Source organism: Lutra lutra, chromosome 9 (assembly GCF_902655055.1).
Source record: "Lutra lutra chromosome 9, mLutLut1.2, whole genome shotgun sequence".
Classification (NCBI taxonomy): Eukaryota; Metazoa; Chordata; class Mammalia; order Carnivora; family Mustelidae; genus Lutra; species Lutra lutra.
Genome location: NC_062286.1, coordinates 129,577,231 through 129,589,110, shown reverse-complemented (window position 1 = coordinate 129,589,110; position 11,880 = coordinate 129,577,231). Strand labels below are relative to the sequence as shown.

The 11,880-nt window shown below is 49.3% G+C and overlaps 1 protein-coding gene across 2 annotated transcripts in view; it reads left to right on the top strand.

Annotated features, from left to right (window-relative positions):
• The first annotated feature begins 286 nt into the window (after window positions 1-286).
• PLTP (phospholipid transfer protein) overlaps window positions 287-11,880 on the top strand; it is a 25,150-nt gene continuing 13,556 nt past the window's right edge. For both annotated transcript variants that reach the window (XM_047743967.1, XM_047743966.1), the window contains exon 1: window positions 287-870. In XM_047743967.1, coding sequence (XP_047599923.1) covers window positions 864-870 — 7 coding nt within the window. In that variant the 5' untranslated portion in view covers window positions 287-863. The remainder of the gene's footprint in view (window positions 871-11,880) is intronic.

The window sequence follows — 11,880 nt, the reverse complement described above, 5'->3', positions numbered from 1 at the left end:
GTTTCCCCCCGCGAGCACACCCGCGGGGGATGGAGGACCCGGGTGGGAGGTGCACCGCCGGGACCGGACTGAGAATGCGCACCGGGGGGCGCGGGGCGGGCTGGGAACCTGCGGGCGCTCTGCAAAGACGCCCACCCGGGGGCGGAGTTGTGGTGACGCTGCTCTGGGCGTTAGCAGGGACCCGGGTCCTAGCTCCGGCTGGGCTCTGCCCCTTCAACGTCCAGTCGCTTGACCTCTCTTGTGCCAAGAATGCTTTCCAGCTGTTTTCCATATCCAGGATGCATGCAAATCGAACCTTCGCCCATAGTGAGGCTACATAAGTTCTAAGTGCGCTTGAGTAGGAGAAACTCAAAACAGCCGCAGGTGACATAGTAAACGGCTTTGGCAAATTTAGGAAATTATTAACTAAAAGCATCAGAGGGGCTCTCCCAACACTGACATGCCTGTGGCTACTAGTTGAGGTGCTAAGCCTCGCTGAGAGCTCAGACCGGCCACCAAAGTTAGCCCAGCAGGAGATGCAGTTGCTAGGTACCCCACGCCCGACTCCCTGCGGGATTCTTGGGTAGGGGCAAAGCGACCCGTTAGCTCCACCGCCCCCGGGCCGCTTTACTAAACTGACCTCTCAGCAGGAGCTTGAAAGGAACACAAGGTTGCCACCTGCTGTTGGTCTGGCGCTTCCCAGACCAGGCACTGTGCCTAGCCCGGTGCAGCCGGGTGGGGTTGGGGGAGTGCCACCAAAACGGGAAGCAGCAGTAGGAAGTAGGGAATTCATCAGTCGGGCTAAGTTTAGAGCCGTGCTCCATCATCCTAGATGTGTGGCCTTGAGGGAGCTGTTCGACCTCTTTGAGCTTTGGTTTCCTCTAATGGAAGGTAAGTCCACCTGCCTTGTAAAGGTTTGGAGAGAATTAACTAGGCCTGTGAAGTACCCAGCACATGTGGTACCTGGCCTTTAAAAACGTTAGGTGTTATCGCCTCACGGGGTTATGAGGATTGCTCCGAGAAGATCTGAGCCCTCCAAAAACAAACCGGCCCCGTATAGGCCCAGTAGGTGAAGCCAAGCCTCCCTTAACAGGGCACCAGTTCACTCGGGAAGCTCAGCCGGTTAACCGTCCGCCTTCGGCACAGGTCAGGATCCCAGGGTCCTTCCATGGAGCCGGATCAGGTTCCCTGCTCAGCCTGCTTCGCCCTCTCTCTCTCTGCCTGCGGCTCCCCCTGCCTCTACTCTTTATCTTTGTGTCAAATAAATATTAAAAAAGAAAAGAGAGAATAGCACACATACAGAAAAGTGCACAAAATGGAAATGTAAACCTTGATGCACTGTCACAGAGCAAAGACCCATATGAACATCACTCAGTCAAGGTATCATCAAGAACAGCATAATCACCACTAGTTATTTTTTTTTTATTTGTTGTATTTTCCTTTATTTTTTATTTTTTTTAATTTTTAAAAATTAACATACAATGTATTATTAGCCCCAGGGGTACAGGTCTGTGACTCACCAGGTTTACACACTTCACAGCACTCACCATAGCACATACCTTCCCCAATGTCCATAACCAACCCCCCCGACCCCCCCAACCCTCAGTTTGTTTTGTGAGATTAAGAGTCTCTTATGGTTTGTCTCCCTCCCAATCCCATCTTGTTTCATTGATTCTTTTCCTACCCCCCAAACCCCCCACATTGCCTCTCAACTTCCTCATATCAGGGAGATCATATAATTCTTTCTCTGATTGACTTACTTTGCTAAGCATAATACACTCTAGTTCCATCCACGTCGTCGCAAATGGCAAGATTTCATTTCTTTAAAAAAAAAAAAAAGATTTCATTTCTTTTGATGGCTGCATAGTATTCCATTGTAGATCTATACCATGTCTTTTTTTTTTTTAAGATTTTATTTATTTGACAGAGAGATCACAAGTAGGCAGAGAGGCAGACAGAAAGAGGGGGAAGCAGGCTCCCTGCTGAGCAGAGAGCCCGATGTGGGGCTCTATCCCAGGACCCTGGGATCATGACCCGAGCTGAAGGCAGAGGTTTAACCCACTGAGCCACCCAGGCGCCCCTATACCACATCTTCTTTATCCATTCATCTGTTGATGGACATCTAGGTTCTTTCCATTGTTTGGCTATTGTGGACATTGCTGCTATAAACATTCGGATGCACGAATCACCACTAATTTTGTGGTAATCACTTCTTTGCTTGTGTAGTTTTACCACGGAAGCGTGTATCCCTAAACACTACAGTTTCATTTTGCCTGTTCCTTGAACTGTATACAGATGGAATTCTACAGTCCCCTGTTGTGTTGGCCTTCTTTTGCTCGACATTGGACTTGGAAAACCCATTTATGTTGTTGCATGTAGCTATAGTTCATTTTCATTGCTGTATTCTGTCTTCCAATGGATATTTATCTACTCTACTGTTGGGAGATATTTGAAGCCCCCCACCCCATACCTTCTTTCTGAATGAATTATAGATAATAATAACAACAAAATTATTATATTTAAATAAATGAGCTAAGCCATTAAGTATGTAAATATTTGAATGGATGAGTGAATACTAAAACCATTCTCCAAACTGCTCTTCCTGTCCTCCACCCTTGCTTCTCTCATAATCCGTAATGCCCCCTCCAGTCACAGAGATCTCTTTAAATCTGGTCATATGGAAAATCTGTTCACGTCACCCTGGGCTTAAAACCCTTGAATATCTCCCCACTGACTGCAGGATGAATTCCCAAACCCTTAACTTGGTTTACAAGGTCGTAATTATAAGGGGAGCTACCATGGCAGAGCGTTGAGTATGGACTGTGTCTAACACTTTACATACATTCATGTTATTCATGATCCAGACCTTCAAAAGACCTCTCCTTCATCAGACCCCAGCCTTCACAAACTACGTGCAATTTCCCCAAAGGTGCCAGGTTCTCTTTGAGCTTGGGCCTTTGCATATGTTGTTTGCTCTCACTCTCTCCCCAATTGGACTCATTCAGCCTTCAAGTCTTACTTTAAAATTTTACTTATTTTTGGGCGCCTGGGTGACTCAGTGGGTTAGGCCACTGCCTTCGGCTCAGGTCGTGATCCCAGGGTCCTGGGATCAAGTCCCACATCGGGCTCTCTGCTCGGCAGGGAGCCTGCTTCCCCCCCATCCCCAGCCTGCCTCTCTGCCTACTTGTGATCTCTGTCTGTCAAATTAATAAAATCTTTTAAAAAAAAAAAAGGTTATTTATTTTTTATATGAGAGAAGGGAGGTAGGGGCAGAAGGTAAAGGAGCATCTCAAGCAGGCTCCTTGCTAAGCATGGAGCCCAATGAGGGGCTCGGTCTCACAACCCTGAGATCATGACCTGAGCCAAAACCAAGAGTCAGATGCCTAACCAACTGAACCACCCTGGTGCCCTCTTCAAGTCTTACTTTAGGTGTCACCTCCTCCAGGAAGCCTTCACTGAACCAGGCTAGGTCAGTCCCCCTCTTCTGTATTCCTACAGCAGCCTGTGCTCAGTGGACTGCTTAAGGGTGGGGCTGGGGCTTGTTCACATCTGTAGCACCCATACCCAGTGCTGTGCCTAACCCTCTGTAAATATTTGTTGACCATGGACAGACCACACTGGGTTGAAGCCTGGGTGATTTTTTCCAGGTATCCCTGTTTCTATTCCAGGCTCTGGTTTCTGTGGTGGGGACACCAAGGCAGTGCCCTCTGAGATGCCAAGAAAAGCAGAAGTTGCTTGCCGTGGCAGAGTCCTTGCCAGCAGCCTGGAGTCCGCTACTCCCAAGATAGGGATGAGCAGGTCAAGCAAAGATCCTGGGGCTTTCAAGCACTCCATCAACTTTCCTGAAGAAGCCTAGTGAGTTGGGAGAGGTGGTTGAGATAATCAGGGCTCCTCCAGCTTTAGCCAGTCCTGGCTGGGAACCTGCTGGCAGAGCCTCTGAGGACCTCAGCCTAGGCTGCATATTAAAGCAGAAACATAAACATCCAGGCTCAGGCTTCCACATACTTTCACCCCCTTGTTCTCTGCCACTACAGTAGGAAGCTGCTGAGAGGGAACCACACATCCCAACCCCTGAGGTCCTGGCGGTCGGGGCAGGGAGGCTCCAGCGTGATCCTGATTCAGGCTGCCCCCACCCAGGTCCAGCCAGAGCTGCCCATAGACTCTTCTCTGCCATTTAAATAACACTGAAGCCGTTTCCAAGGTCAGTGGGCCTGGCCCTAGGAAAGCTGCAGAAGAAAGTCTTCATCCCAAACTGTGGTTTCCACTGGGAGTGGCTCTCTGGCCATTCTGGGGCCAAATGAGAGAAGCCATTTAGGCCAAGAATAGACGAGGGGAGTGGGGCGTTTCCTCTAGCCTTTCTGGTCCTTTAAGTGTCTGATGTGGTGTCTGGTTCCCCACCATTTCTTCTTCCAGCTGGGCCCGGTATGAGGTGGGACCCACCCCAGAACCTTCAGAACCAAAGATAAATAAGACAGACTCTGTCCTCAGGCTGCTCACAGAGGAGGCGGGGAGGCAGACACAGAACAGGAAGAAACCCTCTGCTACAGGGAGATAAGGGCTCAGCTGGGCTGACCAGGGGGGTGGCCCCTGCAAAAGAGAAGGCTTCAGAAAAGAGGGCAATGAGCTGACTCTTGCTGGAAGGATAGGACTTTCCAGGTGGGCAAGGATAGAGCCCGTCCCAAGGACTAGAGGGGTGGAAAGGCGTGGCGTGTTGGGGGAACTCAGCAGCCGGAGCGCACTGCCAGGCAACGGGGAAGGTGCAGGTCAAGTCAGGGTCCTGAGCCCCAAATTCAGTCCCTGTTCTGGGTGAGCACCTGGCATGTCCAGGTGGTGTCTGGATCATCTCAGGATGGGGGCGGGGGCCACCTTCACCCTCCTCACCCATTCCTTTCTGATGCCGGTTCTTACTACTTTGGGCAGAGCAGCCATGAACCAGGATGTTTACCCTCCTATGAGCTGAGTCTGCAGAATGAAATCCCAGACTTCTCCAAAAAAGAAGCCAGGGTGACAGCTGGCAGCTTCATGAACATCTGAAATCATAGGAAACTTTGACCAGAGAGGGGGAAGAGGGAGGACACCAACTGGGTTCCTAGGACGCTTGGCTTCTAACCCAGAGGTCTCAACCCTGGTGGGAAAAACCTTAATAATAAAAAAAAACTTTAATAATTTTATTTTATTTTAATTTTTTATTTTTTTCAGCATAACAGTATTCATTATTTTTGCACCACACCCAGTGCTCCATGCAATCCGTGCCCTCTACAATACCCACCACCTGGTGCCCCCAACCTCCCACCCCCCACTCCTTCAAAATTCTCAGATCGTTTTTCAGAGTCCATAGTCTCTCATGGTTCACCTCCCCTTCCAATTTCCCTCAACTCCCTTCTCCTCTCCATCTCCCCTTGTCCTCCATGCTATTTGTTATGCTCCACAAATAAGTGAAACCATATGATAATTGACTCTCTCTGCTTGACTTATTTCACTCAGCATAATCTCTTCCAGTCCCGTCCATGTTGCTACAAAACTTGGGTATTCATCCTTTCTTTTCTTTTTTTTTTTTTTTACAGCTTTATAAACATATATTTTTATCCCCAGGGGTACAGGTCTGCGAATCGCCAGGTTTACACACTTCACAGCATACTACTACTACTACTACTACTACACTACTCACCATAGTACATACCCTCCCCAATATCCATAACCCCACCCCCCTCTCCCAACCCCCTCCCCCCATCAACCCTCAGTTTGTTTTGTGAGATTAAGAGTCACTTATGGTTTGTCTCCCTCCCAATCCCATCTTATTTCATTTACTCTTCTCCTACCCCCTCAACCTCCCATGTTGCATCTCCTCTCCCTCATATCAGGGAGATCATATGATAGTTGTCTTTCTCTGATTGACTTATTTCGCTAAGCATGATACCCTCTAGTTCCATCCACGTCGTCGCAAATGGCAAGATTTCATTTCTTTTGATGGCTGCATAGTATTCCATTGTGTATATATACCACATCTTCTTTATCCATTCGTCTGTAGATGGACATCTAGGTTCTTTCCATAGTTTGGCTATTGTAGACATTGCTGCTATAAACATTCGGGTGCACGTGCCCCTTCGGATCACTACGTTTGTATCTTTAGGGTAAATACCCAGCAGTGCAATTGCAGGGTCATAGGGTAGTTCTATTTTCAACATTTTGAGGAACCTCCATGCTGTTTTCCAGAGTGGTTGCACTAGCTTGCATTCCCACCAACAGTGTAGGAGGGTTCCCCTTTCTCCGCATCCTCGCCAGCATCTGTCATTTCCTGACTTGTTAATTTTAGCCATTCTGACTGGTGTGAGGTGATATTTCATGGTGGTTTTGATTTGTATTTCCCTGATGCCGAGTGATATGGAGCACTTTTTCATGTGTCTGTTGGCCTTCTGGATGTCTTCTTTGCAGAAATGTCTGTTCATGTCCTCTGCCCATTTCTTTTTTTTATTTTTTTTTATTTATTTTATTTATTTTTTTTTTTGACAGACAGAGATCACAAGTAGGCAGAGAGGCAGGCAGAGAGAGAGGGGGAAGCAGGCTCCCTGCGGAGCAGAGAGCCCGATGCGGGGCTCGATCCCAGGACCCTGGGATCATGACCTGAACTGAAGGCAGAGGCTTTAACCCACTGAGCCACCCAGGCGCCCCACTCTCTGCCCATTTCTTGATTGGATTATTTGTTCTTTGGGTGTAGAGTTTGCTAAGTTCTTTATAGATTTTGGACACTAGCCCTTTATCTGATATGTCATTTGCAAATAAAAAAAAACTTTAATAATTTATGTATGTCGTGAGAGTCACCTGTTTCAAATGTACCATTCAATGATTTTGAGTAAATGTACAGCACTGTGCAGCCATCCCAACTCAGAACATTCCCATCACCCCAGAAGAGACCTCTCGTGACTGTTTGCCATCACCCCATCTTCCCATGCCCCAGACCCGGATAACCACTACTCTGCTTTCTATCTGTATAGAGTTGCTTTTCCTGGACCTTTCGCATAACGGAACCATACAGAACGCAGTGTTTGCCTCGGTCCCTTTACTTCACGTCCTGTATTTGAGACTAGCCATGTCTCTGCACAGATCGGTAGTTCATTGTTTTTTCCTGCTGAATGGTCCCCCGCCGCACCTATACTGCACGTTCTATTTAATCTGTTTATGGGGTGCTGGACCTTTGGGTTGTTCTCCACTTTTTGGCTGTTAGGAATGGTGCTGCCATGAACATCCGTGTGCAAGTCTTGGTGTGAGCGTTTGTTTTCCTGTTTGTGGAGTAGATGCCCAGAAGCGGAATTGCTGTGTATGTAGTTAAGTGTGTGCTTAACTTTATGAGAAACTGGCAAAGCCCTTCACTACGCTATGTCCTTAGCAGCAGCATGTGAAGGTCCTCATTTCTCCATGTCCTTGCCGATGCTTGTTACTATCAGTCTTTTTTATTATATCCTGTCGAGGAGCTTTTTTAAAAAAACAACCACTGATGCCTGGGCTTCAGCCCAAACCAATTAAATCAGAGTTCTACGGGGGCGCCTGGCAGGTTCAGACCATGGAGCGTGTGACTCTGGATCTCAGGGTCCTGACTTGGGCCCCACGTTGGGCGTGGAGCCTACTTAAAAAAAAAAAAAAAAAAATCAGAGGGGCACCTGGCTGGCTCAGTCGGTTAAGTGTCCAACACTTGATCTCAGCTCAGGTCTTGATCTCAGGGTCGTGAGTTCAAGCCCGGCATTGGGCTCCATTCTGGGTGTGGAGCCTACTTTAAAAAAAAAAAAAGAAGGAATGAAAAACTCAGAGTCTTAGGGTTTGGGGCCATAGGCATTCAAAACAAAACAAAGCATAACCCTCCCTATTTTAAAAGCTGCTAATGTGGGGGCACCTGGGTGGCTCAGTGACTGAAAGCCTCTGCCTTCAGCTCAGGTCATGATCCCAGGGTCCTAGGATGGAGCCCAGCATGGGGCTCTCTGCTCGACGGGGAGCCTGCTTCCCCTGCTCTCTCTGCCTGCCTCTCTGCCTCCGTGTGATCTCTGTCAAATAAATAAATAAAATCTTAAAAAAATAAATTAAATAAAAGCTGCTAATGTGTGGGAGGGTTGAGAACCAGTGATCTAACTTCAGGCAAGAAGTTCTGGCCTGTGGGGCACTGAGAGGGACCTCAGGCTGGCCATCAGCCTCTCCCACACCAGGAAACATAGGAGGTTGAGGGTGGGAGGCAAGGTACCTCCCATGAAGGCACATGAAGTCCCAGGGCAGCCCAGCCCATTGCAAGGTGAGGAAAAGGGGCCTGGGAGTGGCTTTGGTCGGGGAGTCCTGATTTCTGTACAGCCAGCTGAGAAACCGAGGGAGCAATGCCCACGCCCAGCTGTGACTTTAGGGATTGTTCAGGCCTCTGAAGAGATTAGCAGAGTCTGGCATTCCTGGCTGCAGGCCAGCTCCAGAAAACCCCAGAAAGATGTAAGGAGAGGGGTGCTAGCAGGAAACACAGGGAGCTTAGAGGCTCAGGGGGCAGTCAGGGCAGTACTGCTCAGTCCATGATAAGATCTCCTCCCGTTGAAGGAGACCCACTCTCTGTGTACCAGACCCTGTGCTGGGGCCTGAGGAAACAGCCATGGGACTTACAGTCTGCTGGAAGAAACAGCGAATAAAGAATGAAGCAGAACAAAAGGAAGTGATAGGGAAGGGTCCTCCCAGGGCAGGTGACACTTGAGGAGAGACGCGAGTGAATGAAGGAAGCTAACCATGCAAAATCTGTCTGCAAAAGTGCAGCAGGTGAAGGGAAGGATAAAGGGCAAGCTTGAGGCTGAGTGAGCTGGTGTCCAGGCGTTGGTGGAAGATGGTTGGAGAGGAAGGTAGGAAGGAGCTGGCAGCCTGGAGTCCTTCTGGGCTCGTAGCCAGAGTCCAGGTCTTATTTTGTGTGTGATGGGGAGTGAATGAGGGCTTTGCTTTGTTTTTGTTTCTTATAAAATATTTTATTTCTTTGACAGAGAGAGAGATCACAAGCAGGCAGAGAGGCAGGCAGAGAGGAGGAAGCAGGCTCCCTGCTGAGCAGAGAGCCCGATGTGGGGCTCAATCCAGGACCCCGAGACCATAACTTGAGCCGAAGGCGGAGGCCCAACCCACTGAGCCACCCAGGTGCCCCTGAACGAGGGTTTTGAACAGGGTAGGAAAATAACTACCGTTTCTGCTTTTTCAACATCACTGTGGTTGGTGCAGGAAGGCTAGATCTTTAGGGGCAACAGTGATGCAGGGAGATGATACTGCTTGTCAAGGTAAAAGAAGAAAATGGCCCAGACTAATGTTGGTGCAAATGGAGAGGTGTGCGTAGGGGTGGGGACAGGGAGCACCTTTTGGAGTTCGGGACACAGGATCTGCTGACATGAGGTTTCAGGAAGTAAGAGACTCAAGGATAACTCCCCGGCTTCTGGGTGAGCTTCGAGCATCTGGGCGAGGAGGGGCCTGTGATCTGAGATGAGAAGCCTGGGAGAGCTGCAGAATTTGGTACCACAGTGGGGACAGTGCTGAAATACAGCACTAGCTGGGTGGCAATAGGGAGGGAGGCCGGAGGGCTGTGATGTCCTCCTGACTCCCGGCTCCGTGTATGTTGGGCCCTCAGAGACTGTGGCAGCAGAGGATCCCAGAAAAAGTCAGGGTGCTGGAATGTGTTGGGTACTTCTTGTACCCTTTGGAAAGGCCCGCGAAGACAAAAGCACAGGCTGACCATGGTGACCCATCATCTTCTTCAGAAGGAAAAGTCACTACCGCTCGCAGCGCCCTCCCTTCAGTTACTTGGAAATTTCTATTTCTGGCTTATGAACTCCAGACATATAGGCAGCGCTGACCTTCCACACCTTCCTCGAAGCAGTGAGCGGCTGAGAAGCCCATGCTGAGTGCTAACAGAAGCAGGGACAGGAAGTTTAGAGAACCATCAAGAAAGAGGCCCACATGAGGCAGAGTCAGCGAGAGGCTACAAGAAGCATGGAAGCAGGCAGGGAGGTTGAACGTGAAGAAGAGAGAAGTCAGAGGATGAGTGAGCTGCTCAAGGCCAAGTAGCTGGAGAGGTACAAGGGACAGGGACGCACAGCACCCTGGAGCCGGGGAGCAACGCTCCATGAGAAGTGTTGGAGTCCTTGACTTTGAAACCTGGAAGATCCTTTGGGGGCCAGGTGGCCGGCTCCATCCGCAGAAAAAGGAGCTGGTCTTCAAGGAGAAAAATGGGAAAGAAAAGGAGAAACCTAAAGGCCAAGTGTCCAAGTTTTAGAAGCCACAGAAAGGCAGTAAGCAGCTCTGCGCTGGATGCACTCAGACAGCTCCAGTCCTGTGTTTCTTATATCTCCATTTGGTAAATGTCTGGCCCCGCCATGTGTCATTCAGCCTGTTTGGGGAGATGTAATCAGAGTCTCCTGGACTGACATGGGCCCCCCCCAGAGAGCTCTTCCCTCATTCCAACTCCGCCCCCTGTCACTGGTTCCCAGGCACACCCAGGGAGACCAACCCAGGCCCCTCCATGTCCATGAGCTATAGAGAGTGGAAGGGGGTTCACTTCCTGAGGGGTAGCTTGGATGTGCCTCGGGGGCGGGAGAATGGTCAGGAGGGGAGACAGTCTGACGCAGCTTCTCCAAGCCATGCAAGGATCCAAAGAAAACACAGCTGGAGGTGGGGAGGGGGAAGGGGAAGCCAGGCTAGGCATGTTGACATCTTGGGGAGGAATCCAACTGGTGTCCTGTGGTCTACTTACTTGGACCATTTAGTTCCTCCCACTGTACCTCAGTCTGCCAGTCTATAAAACAGGGGCGATGATAGCCATTTCAAGGAATTGCTGTGAGGATTAAATGGGGTCATTTAAGAAAAGACACAAGTGAGTGGAGTGGTTAAGAGCAGGGGCTCTGGAGCCAGACTGACTGGAGCAAGTTCCTTAACCTCTCTGGGTCTCTACTTCCTCATCTGTAAAATGGGTTAATGATAACCTGTCTTATAGGACATTATGAGTTTTCAGTGAGTTAATATCTGGAAAGCACTTTTTGTTTGTTAATACTAGCACTTTTGTTTAGTTAATACTGAAGACCAGAGACATTTACTGAGCCCTTTAGTGTGCCAAGTACTTGGCCCAGCATTTTACATACTTTTATTTGGTAAGTTTGTTTGTATGTTTGTTTGTTTGTTTTGAGAGAGACAGCACACGTGCATGAACCACAGTGGGGCAGAGGGATAAGCAAACCTCCTGGACCAGTGGGGAGCCTGTCGTGGAACTCTATCCCAGGACCCTGAGATTGTGACCTGAGCCAAAGTCAGATGTTTAACCGACTGAGCCACCCGGGAGCCCCATATACTTTAAAAAAAAAAAAAAAAAAAGATTTGCTGGGGCGCCTGGGTGGCTGAGTGACTTAAAGCCCCTGCCTTCGGCTCAGGTCATGATCCCAGGGTCCTGGGATCGAGCCCCACATCAGGCTCTCTGCTCCACGGGGAGCCTGCTTCCCCCTCTCTCTGCCTGCCTCTCTGCCTAACGTGATCTCTGTCTGTCAAATAAATAATAAATAAAATCTAAAAAAAAAAAAGATTTACTTAATTTATTTTAGAGAGAGTGAGTTGGGGGGGAATGGGCAGAGGGAGAGGAAGAGAATCCTAAAGTAGACTCCCCACTGAGCGCAGAGCCAGATGTGGGGCTCCATCCCAGGATCCCGAGATCATGACCTGAGCCAAAATCAAAAGGTGGCAGCTTAACAGACAGAGGCACCTAGGCGCCCCAGAATGTTACATACTTTATTTAAAATCTCACCACCAGGGTGCCTGGGTGGCTCAGTGGGTTAAAGCCTCTGCTTTTGACTCAGGTCATGATCCCAGGGTCATTGGATCGAGTCCCACATCGGGCTCTTTGCTAAGCAGGGAGCCTGCTTCCTC